Below are 23,854 nucleotides of genomic sequence, written 5' to 3'. Positions count from 1 at the left end.
GGTACCAGGGTGGGGGCCCGCCTTCGGGGGCCAGCACAGGGCTGGCAGCCTCCTGATCGGCCTCTCTGCCCCCTGGCCTCATTGCTGCCCCTGGGAGCTGCAGGAATCGCTGCATCAGGGCACCAGATCCTGCTTCGAAATGAGACTGAGCTGACCGGGGAGCTGGGGGTACCTGTCCCTGTCACCAGAGGGCCCGCCCCGAAACTCAGAAACCGGACACTGGCAGGAGGGAGGCTCTGGTTTCCTCTTTGCTGCTCAGAGACAAGGACTCACGTGGTGGAGGAGGGCAGGGGCTAGGGACAGAGCCAAGTCCCGGTCTGCAGGCAGGGGACTGGCAGGCAGGAGAGCGGATCCAGACACAGGTGAGGCATCTCTCACTTCCCCCTCAGGCCACAACTGAACCTCTGCCCCCTCAAAACTCCTCCTCCTTAACAATCGTGTTCACCCCCTTCCCACTCTGATCCCCACCGTCTTGATCCTCACCTGTCTTTCCATGGCCAAGTCCTTGATGTTTTCCTTCCTATTGGCATTCTCCTATCTCTACTTCCTCCATGCCTAGCTGAGGCCCCTCACGTGCACGCCTTCAGCTGCTCTTCAATTACATCCTTGGCCCTCTTGTCCCCAAGACCGCTACCCCGCCAGGAGTGGTTGGCTTTATTTGCTGTATTTGGTGCTCCTCAGATTCCCACCATCCTTGCCCTAGCAGCTTCACTACTTGTCTCTCACAGACAATAAAGGCTTTAGATCAAAATCTCCACAGCTCTCAAACATCTCCATCTACTCTTTCCCCTCCTCTTCCCTCTGGGCAGAGCTGGTCCTCCTTGAGGCCAGGCCAGTTCTCCCACCCGGCTCTGGAAGCCTCCCCTCCCATCAGTCAGGGATCGATGCCTCCTTCAATTCCTTCCAGCCTCTGCCACACTACTGGCTCCTTCCCAAAGGCAGTTAAACTTGCTCTGGGCTCTCCCAGACTAATAATAGACAAATAAAAATAACAACAAAAATAAAGACATTCTTGAACTGATGTTCTCCTCTGGCAACTCTTTCCCTTTCCCCTTTATAAAAAATATATATATTTGTTCATTCATTTGGCTGATCTTAGTTGCAGTGCACAGGCTCTCTAGTTGTGATTCATGGGCTTAGTTGCCTTGCAGTAAGTGGAATCTTAGTTCCCAGACCAGGGATCGAACCTGCATCCCCTGCATTGCAAGGCAGATTCTTAATCATTGGACCACCAAGGAAGGCCCTATAGTCATACTTCTCAAAAGCAAAATTCCCATTCACTGTGTTTTATTCATTTACCTCCTCTTCACTCTCCTATTCACTTTTAATCTGGCTTCAGATGCTGATTAGAATTTAGGGCTCAGTGGCCATGATGTCTACAACTTAAATGGGTCAGCCAAAAATATTTATAGATAGATGGTTAGATAAAGCAAATACCACAGAATGGCAACAATGACTGAATTGAATCTAGGTGGAGGGTATACATATATTCATTGTATTATTCACTCAAATTTTCTGTATGTTTAAAATTGTTCATCAAAGAATGCTGGAGAAAATGAACTTAGCCCCTCCTCTTTTGACTTTGCCAGAACTAGTCTCTCAGGGCCGGAGATGGGGAGTGGAGCAGGAAGGGGTAGACCTGCTGTTTGTCAAACCAGTGGGCACGATTTCTTTCCTTGTTTGAATTGACCTCAGAGGGCATTGGCACTGCTGACAGCTTCCTTCTTGAAACAACATTTTATTCCTGGTGCCTTTGGCTTACTTATTCTCAGTTATTCTGAAACACTTTCCCCCTGCTCTCTGGTCACTCTTATTCTATGTCTTCAGGGTTCTTACCTGTGCTTTGTCTGAATTCATTTTATAAATGCTCCTTAGCTTATCTGGCTATCTTCACTTCCTTCTGTGGCTTTGATGGATGGACACGCACGTGTGTGTGTGTGTGTGTTTGTGTGTGTGTGTGTACTAATAATCTCTTGGAATCCAAATCCTAACATCCAGCTACCTACTAGACTCTATCTCAGAGTTTACAATCTCAGCATCTCAAAAGCCAGGCTCAACATTATTTTCCACAAATTTGCTTGTAATATCTTTATTTCCAATTACCCTGTCTGGCATCACCATCTAACTAATACAAGAATTGGTAACCTGAGATTATCCTCATCTTCTCTCAGCCCCTTCCTACTACCTTCCCCCCAGGTAATCATCAAGTCTGTGGCTTCTACCATCTCAAGAGCCCCCCCAAGTCCTGGACATCACCCATAGCCTAGGCCACCATCATGTCCACCCATCCAACTTCAACACCTCTTCACCTGTCTTCTGCTGAATCCGGCACACCTCCGATCTCTTCTCCGCAATCCAGCCTGGGACCCTTCTAAAATGCAAATCTGCTACTGCCTGCTTAGAAACCCCCCTCCCTCCACCTTGGCATCTCTCTACCTTCAGTTCTGGCCATGCCAGTGGCTTGGACAGAGATTCTGGCCACACCGTATTAGCACATACAAAACCTGTGATCTGGCTCTCGTTCACCTCCACACCTTGCTCTTTGTTCTTCCTGAAACATCCTTGGCTCTCCCCCACTCCCTTCTCTCCAGGCCCAGGGACCAGCTCCTCTCACCCCTCTGAGAGCTCCACCACACTGCACTGTCACTCACAGGCTCTTCCCTGTGCCCCGCTCTAGAGGGGCTTGAGGAGGAGGCTGTGTCACGTTCACAGCGGCATCCACACTGACTAGAAGGAGACTCGACACAGCAGGCCCTAAATAACGCTTGTTTCAGAATTTACGAATAAACAAATGAAGGATGGAATGAGCCAAAGGTGGAAGGGAAGGGGAGGAAGTTAAGGTAGGGTTGAATTATAGGGGCAACGTGGGGAGCAGGAGTGGGAGCTCCAGACGTTCCCCAGAGATGGGGATGAGGACAGGGGGACCAGAAGAAGGGGAAATGGATTTGTAGGAGCGGCTAGGTCTGGGAGGTTCTGAGTCTCTCTATTCCAGGGTGGGCCTTCCTGGACAGGCCTCCAGGCTCAAGCTCGAAGATCTGACCCCTTCCCCGCGTTCTTTTGGAGTCAATTAGCCACAAGCGAAAAAAAGGCAGAGACCCTGTAATCCAAGTCCACCAACAGGAGAAACACTTGGGCCGGGAGGATTGGTCTTTCAGAAACAGAGCTGGCCGGCCCATCCCCCACCAGTCTCCACCCCCACCCTCACAGGTCCCAGGCCGGCCCCTCGCGGGGCGGGGGGCGAAGGGGGGACAAGGGTCGCAGGGGGGACAGGGGTCGCGAGGGTCTGTGTCCACGGCCGGAGGGGGCCGTGCAGGATTCCGGTCCGCGCCACCTGGGCCGCCGCGGACGGGCCTGGGCGCTGTCCATGGTACCGCAGCGCGTGTTCCCAGGCCGGACCGGGCCCAGCCCCCCTCTCGCCCGGCTCCCTCACCGCTTGTAGTCGGAGGAGAAAATGCCGCCGCTTGCCGGGTCGTGGCCATACTCGGGCTCCCCGGGGCCGGCAGAGCCGCCTTTGTCTTCGTTGTAGGCCGGGGCGGCCGACATAGGGCGGCAGGGCAGAGGGCTTCGCTAGGGAGGACGCGGCGCCGCCGGGATGCGGCAGGGACCGAGTAAGAGCGCGCAGGCCGGGCAGGCGAGATCGGCGGCGCTGCCCGGGCTCCGCAGAGGCCGCAATCTGCGGCGGCAGAGGCAGCGGCGCGCGGATTTATCAATCAGGGCAGAGCGCGTTGTAGTTCTTAAAGGCACCGGCTCCAGCGAAGCGGAGGGCGTGTCCGCGGAGGGAGCAGGAGGGGCGGTGCCGCAAAGCCTGGCCCCGCCCCAACACGTCGGAAATCCCTCCACCCCCCAGTACGGAAGGTGCCAACCCTTGAAAGTAATCATGCACCTCCTGGTCTGGGGTGGGGAGGTCGGGTGCGGGGGTGGGGTGGAATTGCTGGACTGATGTTGGGACAGCCGTCTGGAGATGCAGAACGCCATTACTCATCCCTGACCACCCGGTCTCGGTAGGACGGTCTCTAGGAGCTTCACTCATCCCAGATACTACGCGGATTCTCACCCACTCTGTGGAAAGAAAGGCTGGGTCTTGGGTGAGGGGCGAGTAGAAGAAAGTTGTGCACGACGGCTTCCTAGAGATGATGGAATTTAAGGAAGGTTGGCCCAAGAGCGCCGAGGATGCAGATGTAGAGAGATGGGGACTGAAGAGAGGGAATGGTGAACCTCGAATTTGGCTTCGGAAAATAGTTTAATGATCATTTCTGAAGCCCCTTGCCCACTAGGAGTGCCTGAGGTCACAGCTAGTCCACGGTCAAGTCCACATCCATGGAAACCTAGGAAAGAAGGGGAAGGGAGGAGGTTGGGTTAGGGTATGGTGTGACTGCCAGGACTTTTGGATCCTATGAGGCCTCCAGCTCCTCCCTCAAGGTCCAAGGTCCCCCCAGGGAAGGCAGCCTGGATCTAGAGAGAAAGTGGTGATGGGGATGGGGGAAGGGGGTGGGTTCCAGTTGAGTTGGAGCATCAGGTTGAGTGAGTGTGGTGAGGGTGGGGGGGTTAGTCTTTTGCCTGGGCTTCCCTGGTGGCTCAGACAGTAAAGAATCTGCCTACAATGCAGAGACCTGGCTTCGATCCTTGGGTCAGGAAGATCCCCTGGAGAAGGGAATGGCAACCCACTCCAGTATTCTTGCCTGGAGACTCCCATGGACAGAGGAGCCTGGTGGGCTACAGTCCATGGGGTCACAAAGAGTCTGACAGGACTGAGAAATTAACACTTTCACTTTTCAGGAGGTGAGGCTTGGATTAGGAATGTGGAAGGGGCCATAGGACTGAGTCTTGATCTATAGGCTACCGGTGTCTCCAGAACCAGAATTGGAGGGTCTCGGTGGAAATGGAGGGGCCGGGAAAGGTAGGGCTTGACTGCTTAGCTAGGTTCCATTGGAGAATGGGAATGAGAGTTAATCAGGACCACTGCAGCACCTGGCTGAAGAATGGGAATGGGGGTTGACCAGGACCACCACAGAACCTGGCTGAAGGAGGCTGAAGTAAATAGATGTGCCTGGTATCTGTGAGAGTGGATCTTTCTGGAGTGGGCCCAAAAGAATTTCTGAGGAGTAGAACCTTGATGAATGAGCAGGCCTAGTTTGCTTCTGGGGGCTTCGGTTATGCCAAAGTAAAGTGGATCTCCAATTTGAGTAACATGGCCTGGGTCGGAAGAGAGGCCCCAAACTGTCCAGAAGCTCATAGTTTAGCTACAGTTGTTAATTGGTTCTAGAGGTGATGTGGGGTCCTATGTGGGTAGCTGGGCCGTGCTCACCGAAGTCATGGGACTCTGGACTACTTGTACAGGGTCCAGGTTGAGCCCTGGACCCAGCAGTTGCAGAGCAAAATGCACGCAGTTGCTGCAGATAGGGTGATAGGGAGGCGGGTCAGTGTCCATGGCTTCGTGCACTTGGCGCTCCAGCGCTACGCAGTCAATGCCACCGCGTTTATGCAGCACCCGCCAAAGCAAGCAGGAGTGCAGCATTGGGCGCTGCCCTTGTTTGGATACAACGCCTTTGCAGGAGCCAAGAAACTGGTGCGGCCCCTGGCCACGAGGGTTCTTGCCTGCAAGGATCACGGGTCAAGTGCGATCAGAGCTGGGTTCGGTCCTGTGACTCCAGCCCCAAGCTTCCACCCACACCCCCATCTCCCAGGATCCCGTGGCCCCCATGCCCTGGGTGCCCAAGCGACTTCCGTCGGAGACCTTCACCATGAGCTGGGGGTGGCAGTCTTCGTCCCTATGAGGCCTACCCACTGGTGGAGCGGGCTTGATGGGCAGCCTCTATTCCAAGTCCAGGGCCTGTCCTCTCACCCTCAAAGTGGATGATCTCTCCGTGGCCACAGTACACACCAATGTGGGCCCCACACCAGCGTCCAGCTGGGGACATCAGCCTGAATAGGAAGAGGTCTCCCGGCTCAGGTTCATTGTCCTCTAACTCCACAGCCTCGAAGTGCTGACCCAGGAAAGCCTCAGAGAAGAAGAACTTAATGGTGCTGACTGCCCCTGTCACAGCCTGGGAGGAAACATGGACCAGACCACAGATGACTGCAGGCCGGGATGAAAGAGAAGTCAGTTCCTTCTATGGTTCATTGTGTCAGGTGGGCCACCCAAGGCTCAGGGAGACCTGGTCTGGGGCTAAGCCCCAGCTGAATGTCTTCCCTACACCACACCTGCCTCCCTGTGCTGAGGAACTTCAGAGGCCTGGGCATCATGGGTAAGTTCTGCCCTGAACCATCCTTCAGTTTCCAGCCATTGAGACCTCCTGAACTGTTTCGTCTCATCTCAAATTCCAGCCTTGCCATTCCCCCCACCAACTCCCACCCCCTCATCAGGATCCCCTTTCCCACTCATCTATATTTCCATTCCCTGAAGGCAACACAGGGAGCATGCCTACCTGAGATGAGCTGAAGTCCTAAAGAAACAGAAACAGAAACCTGGGTGAGTCTGGACCCAAGACAGGCATCTCCTCCCAAGTCTGGGAGAGAAAGACCCCTCCACAGCCTCAGCCACCAACATCTACTAAGCAGCTGCTCATTTGATGCTTAATATAGTCCCACAAGATGGGCACAGTATCTGCATTTTCAGGATTAAAAGGAAAAAAAAAAGACAAAACACAGGTTCACATTCATCTGTTGGACATTTAGGTGGTTTCCACATCCTGGCTACACTATCAGGTGTAAAACAGAAAGCTAGTGGGAACCTGCTATAAAACAGGAAGATCAGCTCGGTGCTCTGTGATGACTCATAAGGGTGGGATGGGGAGGGGGTGGGGGGCAGTGAAGCTCAAGAGGGAGGGATATATGTATATTTGTAGCTGATTCACTTCATTGTACAGCAGAAACTAACACATTGTAAAGCAATTATATTCCAATTAAAAAAAACCAGGTTCACACGATATATGTTGCTGGAGTGCACACAGCTTAACGTAGGTCCCCTTCTTGTGCCCTTCGACCTAAACATCAGTCACCTGGTACCTTCTTTTTCTCTATATGGAAGGGAGCAGTACATTTAGAGCAGGTTTCTCCTATCTTTACCAGGAACAAAGGGCTTTGGGGACTCGGGAGGATAGCCTGCTGAAATTGAGCCTAGGCTTTGGTCTCAGAGAGAGCTTGGAAAAGGAGGTGAAAGTGGGGCCGGCCTCCCCCATCCCTGACCTTCCCCTTCGCCCCTGGCCCCACTCCATAGTCTCCGTCTCCTCTATGTATTACAGAGCGAATCTCATTTTCCTGAACTGGGAGCTGTGAAAGACTCAGGGGACCAACTCATCGCAGTTTGTGTGGGACTTTCCAGGCTCTAAAATTGAAAACCCGGCATCCCAGGAACCCAGGAAAACTTGGGACGACTGGTGACCTTGGGGTCCTCTCTCCCAGCTTTCTTGACCTCAGGAGACCACAGGGAGGACCCAGTCATGTGAACAACTCTTTGGTCACACTCTCCTGCAATCCACCAGCAGCCTCTCTTGCTTCCCACTCTCCCCATACCCATCAGGCCAAGCAGAGATCATAGCTGTGGGCAAGAGTGGACTGTCCTGGCCCCTGCTAGGGCAGCAGAAATCTGACCTGGAGAAAAGGTAAGACAGACAAGCTGAGGACCTCTGCTCCAGTCACCTGGGATATGAAGCTCATCTAGGGAGGGGGAAAAAAAAACAAAAAACAGCTGTCACCCCCTGGTTCCTGAGGAGTCAGGGTCCAAACCACCGCGCCTCTCACCTCTCCCCACTCAGGTTGTGCCCTTTGCATGAGGGGCTGTGTGTGTGTTGATGCATGGCTGTGCATTTGCTGTGCCCGTGAGTCTGCTGCAGTACTGGATACAGGACTGGGAGACTGAGTCTGGGCAGTGCCCCTTCTCTGTATGGGGCATCAGATAAGCCACTTCCTCCCTCTGGGCCTCAACTTCCTCATCTGTGAACTAGGGATAATAAGCCTGGAAGACTGGGCATCACAGGACTATTGTGAGGCACTGAGAGCTCTTTGTGAGCAAGACAAGGCGAGTTGGGCAGGGTTTGTTTATCTTCAGTCTTCGTCTGAGCATGCAGAGTTGGGCATCAAGGGAGGAGGGGTGGGGAGAAAGCGTCTTTCTCAGCTCAGTGGAGAAAAACAATGGGCCCTCAGAGTCTGGCTGCCTCCCTGTGACCCCTGCCCCAGAGCGTCAGGAAGTCGCCCAGTTGGAAAGGCTCTGGGGAGCAGGGCCCTACCCCTGCCTCCTCCTCTGAAAAGTTCCCAAGTGGTAACCTGGGTGAGGAGGCACTTTGGCCACCACCAGCTGGGCCCCTGGACTTGAGTCAGGTTCCAGATGAGGAGCTGCCCCTTCAGGTAGGGGATCTAGGTCCACGCATGGGGCTTCATCTGTAATGATAACGTTTATTGTCAGAAACTTTGTGATGAAGTTTCTGTGCTAAAACCCCATTTAGCCCTAACAGTAATGTCATGAAATGGGTACTGTTGTTATCTTTCTAATTTAACAGAAAGGGAAACAGGCTTGGAGAGGTTGCCAAGGTTCCAAACTAGTTAAGTGGAGGAATGAGGATTCAAGCCCAGGTGGGTCTGGTTCCATTGCCCAAGACCTTAACCCCTGTACAGGACTGCCTCTCTCACGCTGCTGGCACACAAGCACCCCCTTCCCCAGACCCCTCCACCAGGAATTACTGACCCCCTCTGTTCTTCCTGACCTCCCCCTCGGCTTTCATTGAGCCAAGCTGCCATTTTCTTTGTAAGAAAAGGAGTAAAGAGCAAGCGCTCCGGGGAGAGACTGTCCCGCTCTCTGGGCACCTGACCTGGCAATGCTGCCCACCACACTGGGGCTTCTCGCTGGGGACCTGGGCTCTTTCTCCCCTCACCCTGATGGAGAATTTCAGAGGACCAGTTGTGAGAGTGGCCCTGCAACTGGGTGTGGGGCTGACAGGTAGCTTGGGGCCCTGGGCCCTGCCCTCCCCCCAGAGATCCCTGAAGGACCTCAACTTGGTGGGGTGCTACCACTGGGCACAGGGCTTGTGGTAGCCCTTGGAAGTGTGTCTGTGGTCTGGCCTGAATTTCTAGACCCTCCTGTCCCACTTTGGTCTAGCCCTGGACAAAGGTCCCTCTGTGGGAAACAAGTTTCTGGGGTCACTGCTCTCAGCCAGTCATCTCCAGCCAGAGGCTCCCCAATGGGGCAGAGCAGGCCCTTCCTTAAGCCCCCAGCACACCCTGGGGCTGCCCCTTCCTTCCCTTAAAAGCCTTTGGTCATCCCCTCCCTCTTGGCCCAGTGATCCCACCGGAATCCTAGCCCCCAGCTCGAGCAGCTCACCTTGCAGCAGTCACCTCTGTTCCTTGCTAGGTGCTCTCCTTTTGTGGCCAGAGCAGGGAAGGCTAGTTGTCCGCCCCTGAGACAGATAAAGGAGCCAAGCAGGAAGCCCTGGGGCCCCGTTCTGAGCATCACCATCTGCGCCAATCTAATGGCAGCCCTCCCCACTCCTGGCAGCTCTGGGAACAGGCAGCAGCCAGAAACTGAAAGGCTGGAGCCTGGAGTGGGTAACTGGTGCCCCCACCCACCTTTCTTCCCCGCTCCTGTTCAGCCCCCACCCGCACCCGCTTCCGCTGGCACTGCCATTTGTACCTGCTCTCTGGACCTACCCTTCTTCCCTTACTGGCCTCCAGGGTACCCAAATGCCCGAGAACAAACTCCATACAGATTTCAGTTCCTTTTAATTTGTTGATATTTGGTTTTATTGACTAACATATGGTCTATATTGGTGAATATACTATGTGCACTTGAAAATGTTCATTGTACATTTAGGGTATAGTATTCTGTAAATATTAGTTAGGTCAAGGTGATTGACAATGTTGCTCAGTTAGTCTGTGTCTTTACTGACTTCTTGTGTAGATTTTCAATTAATTAATAGAGGGATAATAAAACAGAGGATGAGATGGCTGGATGGCATCACCGACTCGATGCACATGAGTTTGGGTGAACTCCGGAAGTTGGTGATGGACAGGGAGGCCTGGCGTGCTGCGATTCACGGGGTCGCAAAGAGTTGGACATGACTGAGCAACTGAACTGAACTGAACTGAATAAAACTTTCAACTATGATTGTGAACTGTCCATTTCTCCCTTCAATTCTGTCAAATTTTGCCTAGTGGATGTTAAAATTCTATTATTAGATATTTGATATTTGATTATCCTTATGTCTTTCTGATGAATTGACCCCTCATGGTTATTCATGGGCTTCTCTCGTGGCTCAGACTCTAAAGAGTCTGCCTGCAATGTGGGAGACCCAGGTTTGATCCCTGAGTCAGGAAGATCCCCTGAAGGTGGAAATGGCAACCTACTCCAGTATTCTTACCTGGAGAATCCCATGGACAGAGGAGCCTGGCAGGCTACAGTCTATGGGGTCTCAAAGAGTCAGACACGACTGAAGAACTAACACACATGATCAGTTATGCATGTCGCTCCTTTCTCTGCTAATAAATTTTGCTCTGAGGTCTATTTTATCTGATGGGGCTTCCCTAGTAGCTCAGTTGGTAAAGAATCCGCCAGCAATGCAGGAGACCCCAGTTCAATTCCTGGGTGGGGAAGATCCGCTGGAGAAGGGATAGGCTACTCACTCCAGTATTCTCAGACTTCCCTGGTGGCTCAGCTGGTAAAGAATCTGCCTGCAATGCAGGAGACCTGGGTTTGATCCCTGGGTTGGGAAGATCCCTTGGAGAAGGAAAAGGCTACCACTCCAGTATTCTGGCCTGGAGAATTCCATGGACTATACAGCAGAGAGTCAGACACCACTGAACCACTTGCACTTTCTATGATGTTATGCTCACTATTTGCAGTTTTATCTTTTATCATTCACTTTTGATCTGTATCTTTTTTAAGGTGCATCTCTCCTAGACAGAACATAGTTAAGTCTTGCTTTTTTATTTATTTTGGCAATCTCTGCCTTTAAAATCAAACCATTTAGTCCATAGATATTTAATGTAATAATTGATATGGTTGGATTTTGATATAGTATTTGTTTTTTTTCCCTTCTGATATTTGTTCCTTTCTTCTCCCTTTCCTGACTTCTTTGGGAATATTCAACTTTTTTTTTAAAGAATTTAATTTTATGTATTGACAGCTGTACCTCTCTCTATATATTAATATTTTAGTAGTTTCTCCAGTATTACAGTGTAACTATTTAAATTTCCACAGTCTACTTAGTGATGATATTGTATGATTTTATATAAAATGTAGAAACCTTGTAACCAAAAAGGTCCATTTACTACAATCCTCTATTTGTTATATGCATCATATCTACACACATTATAAACTCCACAAGCTAATGCCAAAACTTTTGCTTTAAACTGTCCTGTATTTTAAAGAAAGCAGGAAGAAAAGTCTTTCATATTTACCCAGATATTCACCATTTCTGATCCTCTTCATTCATTCTTGAAAGTCTAAGATTTTCCCTGGTATCATTTCCCTTTGGCCTGAAGAATTTCCTTCAGCATTTCTTGTGGTGCACATCTTCTGGTGATGAACTCTCTTAGATGCATTCTTTTATCTGAGAGTAACTGTATTTCACCGTCGTTCACACTATTGGATGTAGATTCTGTATTTCACCGTCGTTCACACTATTGGATTAGATGCATTCTTTTATCTGAGAGTAACTGTATTTCACCGTTGTCCACACTATTGGATGTAGATTCTGTATTTCACCGTCGTTCACACTCTTGGATTAGATGCATTCTTTTATCTGAGAGTAACTGTATTTCACCGTTGTCCACACTATTGGATGTAGATTCTGTGTTTCACCGTCGTTCACACTATTGGATTAGATGCATTCTTTTATCTGAGAGTAACTGTATTTCACCGTTGTCCACACTATTGGATGTAGAATCTGTATTTCACCGTCGTCCACACTATTGGATGTAGATTCTGTGTTTCACCGTCGTCCACACTGTTGGATGTAGAATCTGTGTTTCACCATCGTCCACACTGTTGGATGTAGAATCTGTATTTCACCGTCGTCCACGCTGTTGGATGTAGAATCTGTGTTTCACCGTCGTCCACGCTGTTGGATGTAGAATCTGTGTTTCACCGTCGTCCACGCTGTTGGATGTAGATTCTGTGTTTCACCGTCGTCCACGCTGTTGGATGTGGAATCTGTGTTTCACCGTCGTCCACGCTGTTGGATGTGGAATCTGTGTTTCACCGTCGTCCACGCTGTTGGATGTGGATTCTGTGTTTCACCGTCGTCCACGCTGTTGGATGTGGAATCTGTGTTTCACCGTCGTCCACGCTGTTGGATGTGGATTCTGTGTTTCACCGTCGTCCACGCTGTTGGATGTGGAATCTGTGTTTCACCGTCGTCCACGCTGTTGGATGTGGAATCTGTGTTTCACCGTCGTCCACGCTGTTGGATGTGGAATCTGTGTTTCACCGTCGTCCACGCTGTTGGATGTGGATTCTGTGTTTCACCGTCGTCCACGCTGTTGGATGTAGAATCTGTGTTTCACCGTCGTCCACGCTGTTGGATGTGGATTCTGTGTTTCACCGTCGTCCACGCTGTTGGATGTGGATTCTGTGTTTCACCGTCGTCCACGCTGTTGGATGTGGATTCTGTGTTTCACCGTCGTCCACGCTGTTGGATGTAGAATCTGTGTTTCACCGTCGTCCACGCTGTTGGATGTAGATTCTGTGTTTCACCGTCGTCCACGCTGTTGGATGTAGATTCTGTGTTTCACCGTCGTCCACGCTGTTGGATGTAGATTCTGTGTTTCACCGTCGTCCACGCTGTTGGATGTAGAATCTGTGTTTCACCGTCGTCCACGCTGTTGGATGTAGATTCTGTGTTTCACTGTCGTCCACGCTGTTGGATGTAGATTCTGTGTTTCACCGTCGTCCACACTGTTGGATGTAGAATCTGTAGAATCTTTGCTTTCAGCAGTTTGAAGATTCACTGCCACTGTCATCTGACCTTGATAGTTTCTGGTGAGAAGTCAAAGACAACTATCATTAAGTTATTAAAGATAACTAAAGCATGGCATGTACTGTTTATCTTTGCTATTCAGATTTCATACTCATTTCTAGGAGTGTGACTGCGACTGTATCTAGGAATGGTTGTCTTTATATATAACTCATTGTGTTGCCTTGAGATTTTTGAATACATACATATTTGTCTTTACCAAATTCAGGGATTTTTTGCCATTAGTTCTTGACATTTTTCTGCCTTGTTTTCCCTCTCCTCTCATTTTTAACTCCAATTAATATCATCACCTTAATGCTGTTTGATATGTCATTTTTTTTCAATCTTTATTCTCAATCTTTTGACTGAGATGTCTCTTTGTATTTCTTTAATTTCACTGACTCTTCTGACAATCTTGACTTGCTGTTAATAAGCTCACTCATTTAATTGTTTTATTTTCAGTTTTAGAATTTTATTTTAAATATAATTTTCCTTTCTCTAAGATTATCTATCTGTTCATTATTACTATCTTTTGCTTAAAGTTTTTTGTGGATATTTAAAATAAATGCTTAAAGGTTTTTCCGCCCCCCACATTTGGGTGGTGTGGGCATACACTGTCATTGTCTAGTTTTTCTAATGATGTTGAGTTATGTTTTCCTTGGGTTTTTTTTTTTTTTTGCATGTCTGGGATTTAAAAAATGTGTATAATGGACACTGGAGATGATACATTGTACAGATTCTGTACTCTTTTATCTTCCCCTGAAGAATACTGATTTTTATATTAGCAAGCTGTCAAATTAATAGCTTGGACTTGATTTCAAGCTTGTGGAGTTCTGGTTCAACCCTCTATTATGGTGAGTCTAAGTTTCACCATTTTTATTAGGGTGTATTCCTTAGTCCCAGCCCATAGTCTAGTAAGGAATAGCCCCTATGCGATTTCAGTGGGCAGTCCAAAGGGATTCACCAAGCCCCTTTAAGTTTGTTGAAATCAAACTACATATTTCATCTCCCTTGCAGTTGACAGAAGCTGAAATATCTCCCCTTCAGCTGTTGCTTTCCACTGGGCTCCTTGGAATCTCACCTAGTGGGTTGCAGTAAAGAGTTATCCAAGGACTTGTAGGGACTTTATATGCAGATTTAGGGGATTCCCCTCTCTGTAGATACCTTCTTTCTGGGATACTCCACCCTCAATTTCCAGCTGCTCCATTCTGAAATTTATCCACTGATGTCTTAAGCCAAGAAGTTCTGTGGCTTTTCGCATGAGGTTTAGCCATCCCATGCTGGATAGATGGGGGAGGGCCCTAAAGGAAAAGCTTGAAATTTTCAGCCTCACCTCCTATTCTTCAGGGAGGGGAGGGGGACTAGCAATGGAGTTAATGATACATCATACTTACTGACCCATGATGCAGCCTCCCTAAAAATTCCAAAAGTATCGAGTTCACAGAACTTATAGGTTGGTGAACACATGGAGGTATTGAGATAATGGTGCCCAGAAAGAGCAAGGAAGCTCCCAGCCCTTTCCCATATACCTTGCCCTGCATCTCTTTCATTTGGATGTTCACCTGTATCCTTCATCATATCCTTTCCTAACAAAGTGATACATGGTGATGACTTGAAACAAACAGACTGCCAGGTATTTCTCAGGCAAAGATGAGTTTATCTGGGATCAGCAGAGAACGGCAATCCAAGGTCTGCAACCCTGGTAGAGCCACATGCACGTCCCCATCAGGCAAGGGAAGGAGAATGCTTTTATTGTGAAGAAAAGGAAGTTCAGAGGGCTAGAGCAAGCAGAGTCCAGGGTTTTTCATTGGCTGAGTGCTTTCCAGGAAGGAAGAGCCTGATTTCTTTCTATTAGGCTTAGATACCATTACAGGACCAGTCGGGTGTGCTGCCGTCCATGGGGTTGCAAAGAGTCGGACACAACTTAGCAACTGAACAACCGTTACAGGACATGAGAGCTCCCCCTTCTGGTTTCCCAACTCTACTTAGTTGAGGTTTCTGTTTATTAATTTTTCACAACAGTAAGTAAACTGTTTTCCTGAGTTTTATGAACCATTATAAAAATTAATTGAATCCAAGGTGGAGTCAGGGGAGGACATGGGAAGCTCCAATTTATAGGCAAGTCAGACAGAAATTGTAGGAAACCTGGGGACCTAGTACTTGAGGTTGACCGCTGACATGGGGGGCAGTCTTGTGGGGCTGAGCCCTTAATCTGTGGGATCTGATGCTGTCTCCAGTTAGACAGTGTCAAAACTGAGTCAAATTGTAGGACATGCAGCTGGTTTCACAAAATTGCTTGGTGTGGGCAAAACTCCACACAATCTGATGTCAGAAGTTTTGTGAATGTGGTACTAGTGTGAGAGTTAAGGAGACTCACACAGGGAAAAAGTGAATTCTTCCTATTCAAGAAGTAACTAAGAAGATAAGGGTTGGTTTAACAAAGTTTGCCTGTATAGATTTCTCCGCCCCAGATTCCCCACCTCTGGTGGTGAGAATGTCTTCCTTCCTCCTGGTACAGGGAAAGTACTTCTCATGTGGGACTTTTAGCTCCAGCTTTCAGAAAGAAAAGGAGAGTCAGAGTGTTCTTATACCTGCTATTTCCTCTCGCCTTTAATTCAACATCATCACTATACCAAAGTGGCATATTTTGAGGTGAGATGGTCTGCTTTTCCTTCACTAGTACAGTGTGTGTGTGTGTGTGTGTGTGTGTGTGTGTGTGCTCAGTCATGTCTGACTCTTCTGCAACCCCATGGACCATAGTCTGCCAGGCTCCTCTGTCCATGGGATTCTCCAGGCAAGAATCCTGGAGTGGGTTGCCATGCCCTCCTCCAGGGGATCCTCCCAACCCAGGGATGCTACTTGTGGCTCATGCATTGCAGGGGGATTCTTTATCTGCTGAGACATCAGGGAACCACTCACTAACACAGTAGGCGAAGAAAAAGTAGAAGGCAAAACAAATAAAACATGGGGTCCCACCTCTCTTGGATGTTGCAGTCTGGGACTGTATCCATACTTCATGGAGACAGAGGAGGGAAACAAACATGTGTCTTGACTTCTGCCCCATCCACTAGGCTGCCTTCAAGAGCGTGATTTCTCTGGATTTATGAGAATGATTTTTCTGCAGGTATTCTCTTTTAGATACTGAAACTGATGGTCCTCAGTCTAGGAGATGAATTTAAATGAATTTTTAGCCTACAGCTACTGTTGTTGTTGTTATTATTTCACTACACCAGATACACTGAATTCTATGTGTGAGACATTACAAAGTTAACGTTTAAAACAACCCTGAAAAGTACATTGCAAGAGACCTTAAATATCGTGGAGAGAATCTGAGTGGAGATAAGTTTTAGAAAATAACTAGTGGCCAGTTTGAAGGATAATGGAGAAGTAGGTTTTTGGGGTGGCTGGGTGAGAACAAAAGAATAATTAAGAGATGACTGTGAACTGAGGCAGTGGCAGTCAGAATAAAAAGATGGGGACATAAAAGACAGATTGAATCCTCTTAACTGGGTTGTCCTAATTAAATCTCCCTTCCTAAATGAAACAAGTTGAAATTTAAGGTTTCTTCCACTCTACTTCTTTACTCATGTTCACTTTATACTCTTTCAAAATGCTGTATCATTAATGACTTGATGCTGTCAATGCAAGGACAGGTAAGCATTTTAGAGAGAACGATTTTAAGGGGTCTTTTTCAAGGTTCAAAAGGCACAATCAAGACCAGACCCCCGATGTTCTGACAGTTCACCCCACGAGTAAAAGAGGAACTGGTTTGCTTGGCTGACAGGCTACTGAGAGAACAGAACATACATCTTTATGAGGTTTCACTTCTGTTTTAGTACACACAAAGCTCCTTCTCTCATCTTTATTCAAGGTCATCCCGTGAGAATACATTTAGAGATCTTCAAATCAGGAAGATCACCACCAATGTGGTTTTTGTCTTTCATAATCATTCCTAACTTTCCCAGTGGCCAGGTGGGGCTTCTCTCATAGCATCTGGATAAGACGGTGGTGTTTCACCAATTGACCCCTCCCACAGCCTAGGAAAAGCAGAGAGCACCTATCTATCCCTTGCTCTGGATTATGTCACTCTCCCTGCCCCACGGCTGGCTCCTGCCTCCAGTGGAATGCTAAATGGTTGGTTGCCCAACCAATAAACAGGCTGTAACAAAAGAGAACCATCTTTCCTCTAAAATACTGTTTTATCATGGATCATTGTCATAATGTGATCTCCTCAAAAGATAATGAGTTTTTATCTGCACGTAATCCTAAATGAAACATTCAATGTTTCAAACATACAATGAAGACACATATAGATGAGAAGTGATCACACTGAAGTTTGGAAAGTAAGCAGTAAAGCTATATGTGAGGCTGAAATGGAGAACCCTGTGAAAATCTCGAAAAAGACAATCATGGGATCAATAAAGGAACTCATAGTACATGTATACAATTTATTTGCTTCTAAGTGGTAGTTTAAGCAGAAAATTTTGCTTTTAATCCTGATACTTATATAATCCACAAATCACAAGTTCACCTTTATTTTTAAAACTTTTGGTGAACTAGTGTTCTAAATTTTGTATCTCAGAGTGAAGAGAGAATTTGTTCATTTCATAACCACAGAAACAAATGAGGTGAAACACTGAAGGCAAATTAAGAAAACAATTTGCCTCCTACTGCTTTGTACACTCCAAGTTAGTGAAGGAATGGATAATCACCAACAAGCTGTTGGCTAAAGTCACAGAGATGACTTTCCAAACGTCTTCTCTCAGTCAGGAAGTTGTACTACAGGAGGAAACAATCCATGTCTAATCCCAGGAAGAAATTGGAAAAACAGTATCTTAAGTCTGTTTCAGTTCTGTGGTGTCATAAGGACAGACTAGCTCTTCCTAAGAACAGGTCGTTCTGCTTGAGAAAACATATACCCATCCATGTAGTTATCATTGCCGAGGTGCTTCATTTCTTTGAGTAGATGAAGGTTTCCATCTGGTGCTATTTTCCCTCTGCCTGAATGGCTTCCTTTAATATTTCTTGCAGGGAGGGTCTGCTGCTGATGAATTCTTTTAGCTTTAATAGGTCTAAAAACGTCTGTATTTCACTTTTTTTTTTTTTTTTGAAAGAAGGTATAGAATTGGTAAAGAATTCTGGCTTGAGAGTTTTTCTTTCAGTACTTATGGTGAGAAGTCTGAGATCAGGGTATCAGCACCGTGGAGGCCTGCTGAGGGCTCTTGTCCTGGCTTTTAGATGACTGTCTTCTTGTCATTGCTATTTCCTCACACTAACAGGGTAGGGGGAGAAATCTTTGGTTTCTCTTCTTATAAGGGCACTAATCCCACCACAAGGGTCCCACTTTCAAGATCTCATTTAAACTTTATTATTTCCCAATGGTCCCACCTCCAAATACTATCACATTGGGGGATTATGGCTTCATATATAAATTTGGCGAATACAATTCAGGCCATGGCATTGTAACAGTCACAATGAAAACAAAACTAAACATAACTTAAGAGCTTCCCTTGTGGTTCAGTGGTAAAGAATCTGCCTGCCAATGCAGGAGACACTGGTTCGATCCCTGGGTTGAGAAGATCCCCTGGAGAAGGAAATGGCAACCCACTCCAGTATTCTTGCCTGGAGAATCCCATTGACAGAGGAGCCTGGCAGGCTACAGTCCATGGAGTTGCAGAGTCAGACACGACTTAGCAAAACTAAAGAACACAACAAGAGTCTGTTATGTACCAGCACTGTGTCACATGCTTGTATGGATACTTTCACACTCCTTATTATACAGACGAGGGAATGAGTTTAGTTTATTGATCACCTTAACAGATGGTTAAGTTGTTGTAGAGCTATAATTAGAGCTCAGGCAATCTGACTTCACGTCCCAAATTCCTAGTTCCCTCTCTATACTGCCTCAACCAGGGGGAAAACATTTTGAAATCTAATGAACTGAGTTCAGGAATTTCTTTTAGTTGTCACATTTTTACAGACTCAGTAGAGAAGGGCTCCAAATATTAAAGTGGTCCTTTTGATAACTACTCATAAGAAAGTAGACCAGGGCTTCCATGGTGGCTCAGTGGCAAAGAATTCGCCTGCCAATACAAGAGACATGGGCTTGATCCCTGGTCTGGGAAGATTCCACATGTTGTGGAGCAACCAAGCCCGTGCGGCACAACTACTGAGCCTGTGCTAGAGCCCGGGAACCGCAACTATCAAGCCCCCACGCCTAGAACCCACGCTCCGCAACATGAGAAACCAAGGCAATGGGAACCCCGCACGCCGCAACTAAAGAGTAGCCCCTGCTCGCGGCAACTAGAGAAAAATCCTGCGCATGATGAAGACCCAGCACAGCCAAAAATAAATAAATAAACAAAATTATTTTTAAAAAGAAAATAGATCAGACAGACCAAAAAAAAAAAAAAAGTTGACATAAAAAGAGCTAAAAGCAAAGGAAAATTCTGGAAAGTGTACAAATACCAGTTTGTACCAAGGACCCATCATTCCTTGGCTCTGGTATGGGTCTGGGAAAGTTTATTGTCAAATACTGCTGCAAATATGTACTTGCATCCTCTCTGCAAAGGAAATTTGAAAAGATGGATTAAAAACTTCAAGGAATGTGTTCTCCTGAACAAATAACTTAAATATGGGTACCTAGCTTAAGGAAGTCAAGATGTACACAGGACTGTATGTACCCAGATAGTCATTATTTCAAAACTAGACTTACATATATTCTGGTTATTAAAAACATGCTATGGTTTTTCCAGTGGTCAGGTATGGATGTGAGAGTTGGCCCATAAAGAAGGCTGAGCGCCAAAGAATAGATGCTTTTAAACTGTGGTGCTGGAGAAGACTCTTGAGAGTCCCTTGCACTGCAAGGAGATCAAACCAGTCAATCCTAAAGGAAATCAGTCCTGAATATTCATTGGAAGGACAGATGCTGAAGCTGAAGCTCCAATACTCTGGCCACCTGATTCAAAGAACTGACTCACTAGAAAAGACCTTGATGCTGGGAAAGATTGAAGGCATGAGGAGAAGGGGACAACAGAGGATGAGATGGTTGGATGGCATCACCGACTCGATGGACATGAGTTTGAGCAAGCTCTGGGAGTTGGTGATGGATAGGGAGGCCTGGTGTGCTGCAGTCCATGGGGTCCCAAAGAGTCGGACATGACTGAGCAACTGAACTGAACTGAACTGTTCTAAAGTTCAGAAGATACAGAGATGTCTAAAGAAATTAAAAAAAACAAATAACTTTGGCTATTACCTCTCAGATTTAACCATTGTTATAACTGGGCTCCCCTCTCCCCTTAGTCACATGTATGTTATCTATATTTCTATAACTCAGTGCTTTGTAATTTGCCTTTTTCCCATACTCATCTTGCCTAGTTATTGATGCCAAAATGCAGTCACATCATTTTTAATGAATCCTAGTATTTCTTGCATGAATAAACCAGTTAATTCATGATGGCCTTTTAGTTGTTTTTAATGGTAAGAATTATAAAGCAGTGATATAGAATTGTCTGGTTATATTTGGGAGACTGAAAACATTGATTTATCATCTCACTCTCTTAAGATCTTGTTAAAATAACACTTAAGAAATAAAAACAGCCATACAGATCTAAACAGAAGAATGGGATAAGAACCATCAGTGAGAAATTAAAAATTATGGGACATAGAAAGTTGATGCAGGAGATACTTGGTAAGGAAAAGCAGAAGGAACTGTAGAGGGTGAGAGACATAGCCAAGGAAGAAGTCAATTCACCCTACAGAACACTGGAAGGATGCAGGACTAGGAAGTATCAGGAACCACTGAGTCCAGAAGGGTGATACAGGGTCAAGAATCCACATATGAAAATAGTGGTCTCTCCCTCCTACCAGCATGCCTTACAGTCAAGTACCTACTTCAAGAGTGAGGGTGTGACAGGAGGAACAACATGTAGAACTTCCCAAGATGTTTATACACATTAAACACTGAAATGTTATTCATTAAATAAATTCTCTGGCTCCATAGAAAATATCCTGCATCCTTCCATTCAGAATATCACCATTCCTGTCCCATCATCTTGGCCCAGTGACAAGTCTTACCCAGTACAGAGAGCTCACATCCACCTCATTCTTAAATATACACAGTCAAGATTCCCCCAGACAGTTGAAGAAGCTTTCAACATAAAGTAAAACAGTTACTTCAGGGAACAGGAGAGAACATGCATCCATATGTGCACACACACGCACATACACACACAGAGTGAGAAAACTGCACACTTAAAATAATAACAGATGCTATGAAAGAGTAACAAAGAACAAAAACTCCTGAAAGTTAAAGCTAGTGCTAAATCAATGGAATGGGAGAAGATATTTGCAAATAGTATATCTCGTAGGGGGTTAATTACAAAGAACTCATATAGCTCACATCAAAAGAAAAATAACACCTTTAAAAAATGGGCAGAGGACCTGAATAGACATTCTTCCAAAGACGACATTCAGATGGCCAACAGATACATGAAAAGATGCTTGACATTACTAATCATCAGGGAAATGCAAATCAAGACCACAAAGAGATTCCACTTCATGCCTGCTATCCAAAAGACAAGATACAAGTGCTGGGGAGGATGTGGAGAAAAGGGAAGCCTCATGCACTCTTGGTGGGAATATAAACTGGTGCAGGCACTATGGAGAACAGTATGGAAGTTCCTAAAAATAGAACTACCATATGATCTAGCAATTCCACCTTCAGGTGTTTACCTGAAGAAAAAGAAAACGCTAATTAGAAAAGATATATATACTCCTATGTTTGTTGCACCATTATTATTGCCCAGGTGAGGTGCGGGAGGTGCAGGCACTTGCCCAAAATCCTACATCCCTAACTTAACATCACTGGCACAGAGGACACCATTTAATGATTCACCCAAGAATGCTCTTCCAGAGTACTGGCAGCACCTGTTGTTAAAATGGGTCTCCTTTCTCTTGTCTCCCTGATGCCCTTACAAAGATGTCCTGAAATGATTGAAAACCCATTACACACGGAGCATCCCGGCGTTTTCTCCTCTATTCGTCATACAGGAAACCTGTTATCATCTCTTCCCATCAAGATGTCGCCCTTGCTCTCACATGAAGCTTACACTGAGACCCAAAAACTGATGAAAATTTACAGATAACGAATGATGGGAGTTTCTACAAAGCTCACGCAGGTAAGGCAGTAGAGATAACACTGTTTTTCTGACCATCTGTAAAACAAGACCTTTGACCTTGATGCTAAGGTTTCTTTCACGACTCTGAAATTCTATGAGTTTCAGCGGAGGAAGAAAGGGCGGTGTATCAGAGGTGCTCAAAACTTACAGCTTAAAGAGAAGGAGACAGGCATGTGAAGAAAGAAAAGCCCAGGGAGCAAGATAAGCATCGTTGGAACTAACCTGGAGCTTCTTCAGCAGGAAATTGAGGTAAGCCCCTAAGAGGACAAGGGCCGCCTGGCTGCGATCTGATTGGCTCTTGAGCTTCCAGTCCTGGAAACTCTGTCTTCCAATTGGCTGTTGTTGAAAGGGCTGACCAGAGCTAACGTGGATGGAGATAATTTTGTTTCCTGTACTCAAGCCTTTTTGTGCTCACCCTAGGGCTTCCTCATTTCAAGGAAGAGACCTCTTTTCCCCCTCCACTGCAAAAGCCCTCGTAGGGCCTCTGACTCCATCCACTCCTGATAACTGAGAACTAGTTGGGCAGCCTAAAGGTAGAGTGTGAAGAGGCCCGCGTGGTCTCTGGCAGGGAAAAAGGGAAAGCAAAGAGATAGTGGACCTGGGTTTTAGGAACCTACTGTCGATGGAAAAAAAAAAAAAATCAGTAGTCAAACCCAGAAAGAAATGGAAAATTTTATTCCAGCCAGCCTGAAGAGACATTTTTTCAGAAAACTCAATTATATAAGAAAGTACAATTATGTAAGTTTTTGAGACAAAGGGTTATACATCACGTGATGTATCATTTACAGTTTACACAGTCCAAATGTACAATAAAGCAAGCAGTGGGTTATGGGCCAGTGACCCCTTAAAGATTAAGAAGGAATACTCTCTCCTTAGGAGGTCTGGTTAATGTAGATGCACAACAAATACTAAAGGGAAGGGAGAATGCCAAAGTGGGCAAAGAAACGTTTTATATTTAAATTACTCTCATCTGGCCATAAAACATGGATTTTATTTCATCACTACAAAGTCCTTTCCCAGGATACCTGAAATATATAAAGAAGGAATATAATCTTTACCAATGGAAAGTCAAATCCATGACTCCACACAAATCCCCTGGTGACTCATTAGAATAAACTTCCAGCTATATGCTAAACTGTTTGTGTGAAGTAAACTTTGAAGTTATAAACATGGTGTAAGGGGCTGGCTGCACATTTAGACCTCAGTGTCATCAGTCAGTATATGAAATCTTAACAAGGTTATGCAGGAAATGGAGATAAAAGACACACACTGAAGTTCAATGAACTTTGAAGGATATACTTTAGACATAGAAATACAGATGGCATGAGTGGCAGTGTGGAGAGGTCAACTATGGGAGAAGATGGCACAATGAACTCTTGTGGAAATGAAACCTCCCATTTCAAACATACCAAAAGATTGCTTGTTTTCAGTGTGCAGTCGTGTCTGACTCTTTTGCAGCCCCATGAACTGTAGCCCGCCAGGCTCCTCTATCCATGGTATTTCCTGGGCAAGACTACCCGAATGGCTTGCCATTTCCTTCTCCAGTGGATCTTTCCAACCCAAGGATTGAACCCAAGTTTCCTGCATTGGCAGGCAGATTATTTACCACTGAGCCATGTGGGAAGTCCAAGATACTAGATTAAAAAAAAACCTAAAAAAAAAACTAAACATATATTTGAGCCTGAAAGCAGACTTTAAATATGTATATCTAAAGCAGGTTTTTTTCTCTCT

General features: G+C 46.5%; 2 protein-coding genes and 1 long non-coding RNA gene across 3 annotated transcripts in view; all 3 read right to left on the bottom strand.

Annotated features, from left to right (window-relative positions):
- Nucleotides 1-3,564, bottom strand: part of AP3B2 (adaptor related protein complex 3 subunit beta 2) — a 36,955-nt gene extending 33,391 nt beyond the window's left edge. Inside the window, exon 1 of the mRNA XM_006073484.4 lies at nucleotides 3,431-3,564. Coding sequence (XP_006073546.1) covers nucleotides 3,431-3,543 — 113 coding nt within the window. The 5' untranslated portion in view covers nucleotides 3,544-3,564. The remainder of the gene's footprint in view (nucleotides 1-3,430) is intronic.
- A 1,095-nt stretch (nucleotides 3,565-4,659) lies between these two features.
- On the bottom strand, nucleotides 4,660-10,607 carry LOC123465227. Its single transcript, XM_045163795.1, has 6 exons — nucleotides 9,314-10,607; nucleotides 8,263-8,376; nucleotides 7,591-7,656; nucleotides 6,426-6,443; nucleotides 5,843-6,044; nucleotides 4,660-5,595 (listed from the first exon to the last, which is right to left on the bottom strand). Exons 3-6 carry the CDS (start codon nucleotides 7,654-7,656, stop codon nucleotides 5,279-5,281), a joined length of 603 nt encoding a protein of 200 aa, XP_045019730.1. The 5' UTR covers nucleotides 8,263-8,376; nucleotides 9,314-10,607; the 3' UTR covers nucleotides 4,660-5,278.
- A 460-nt stretch (nucleotides 10,608-11,067) lies between these two features.
- Nucleotides 11,068-23,105, bottom strand: LOC123465221. Its single transcript, XR_006640355.1, has 2 exons — nucleotides 22,346-23,105; nucleotides 11,068-12,967 (listed from the first exon to the last, which is right to left on the bottom strand). It is a non-coding gene; the product is annotated as an uncharacterized LOC123465221 (long non-coding RNA).
- Between the last annotated feature and the right edge of the window lie 749 nt (nucleotides 23,106-23,854).

This window comes from Bubalus bubalis, chromosome 20, assembly GCF_019923935.1.
Source record: "Bubalus bubalis isolate 160015118507 breed Murrah chromosome 20, NDDB_SH_1, whole genome shotgun sequence".
NCBI lineage: Eukaryota > Metazoa > Chordata > Mammalia > Artiodactyla > Bovidae > Bubalus > Bubalus bubalis.
The sequence above is the reverse complement of the archived record's forward strand: the minus strand, read 5'-3'. Positions and strand labels throughout refer to the sequence as shown.

Excerpts from the sequence above, each read along its gene's own strand:
- LOC123465227 (XM_045163795.1), bottom strand. The coding sequence starts at position 7,656 with ATGAGCTTCATATCCCAGGTGACTGGAGCAGAGGTCCTCAGCTTGTCT. Across the intron at positions 5,596-5,842 it reads AGAGATCATCCACTTTGAGG|GCAAGAACCCTCGTGGCCAG; the intron begins GTGAGAGGACAG and ends TGATCCTTGCAG.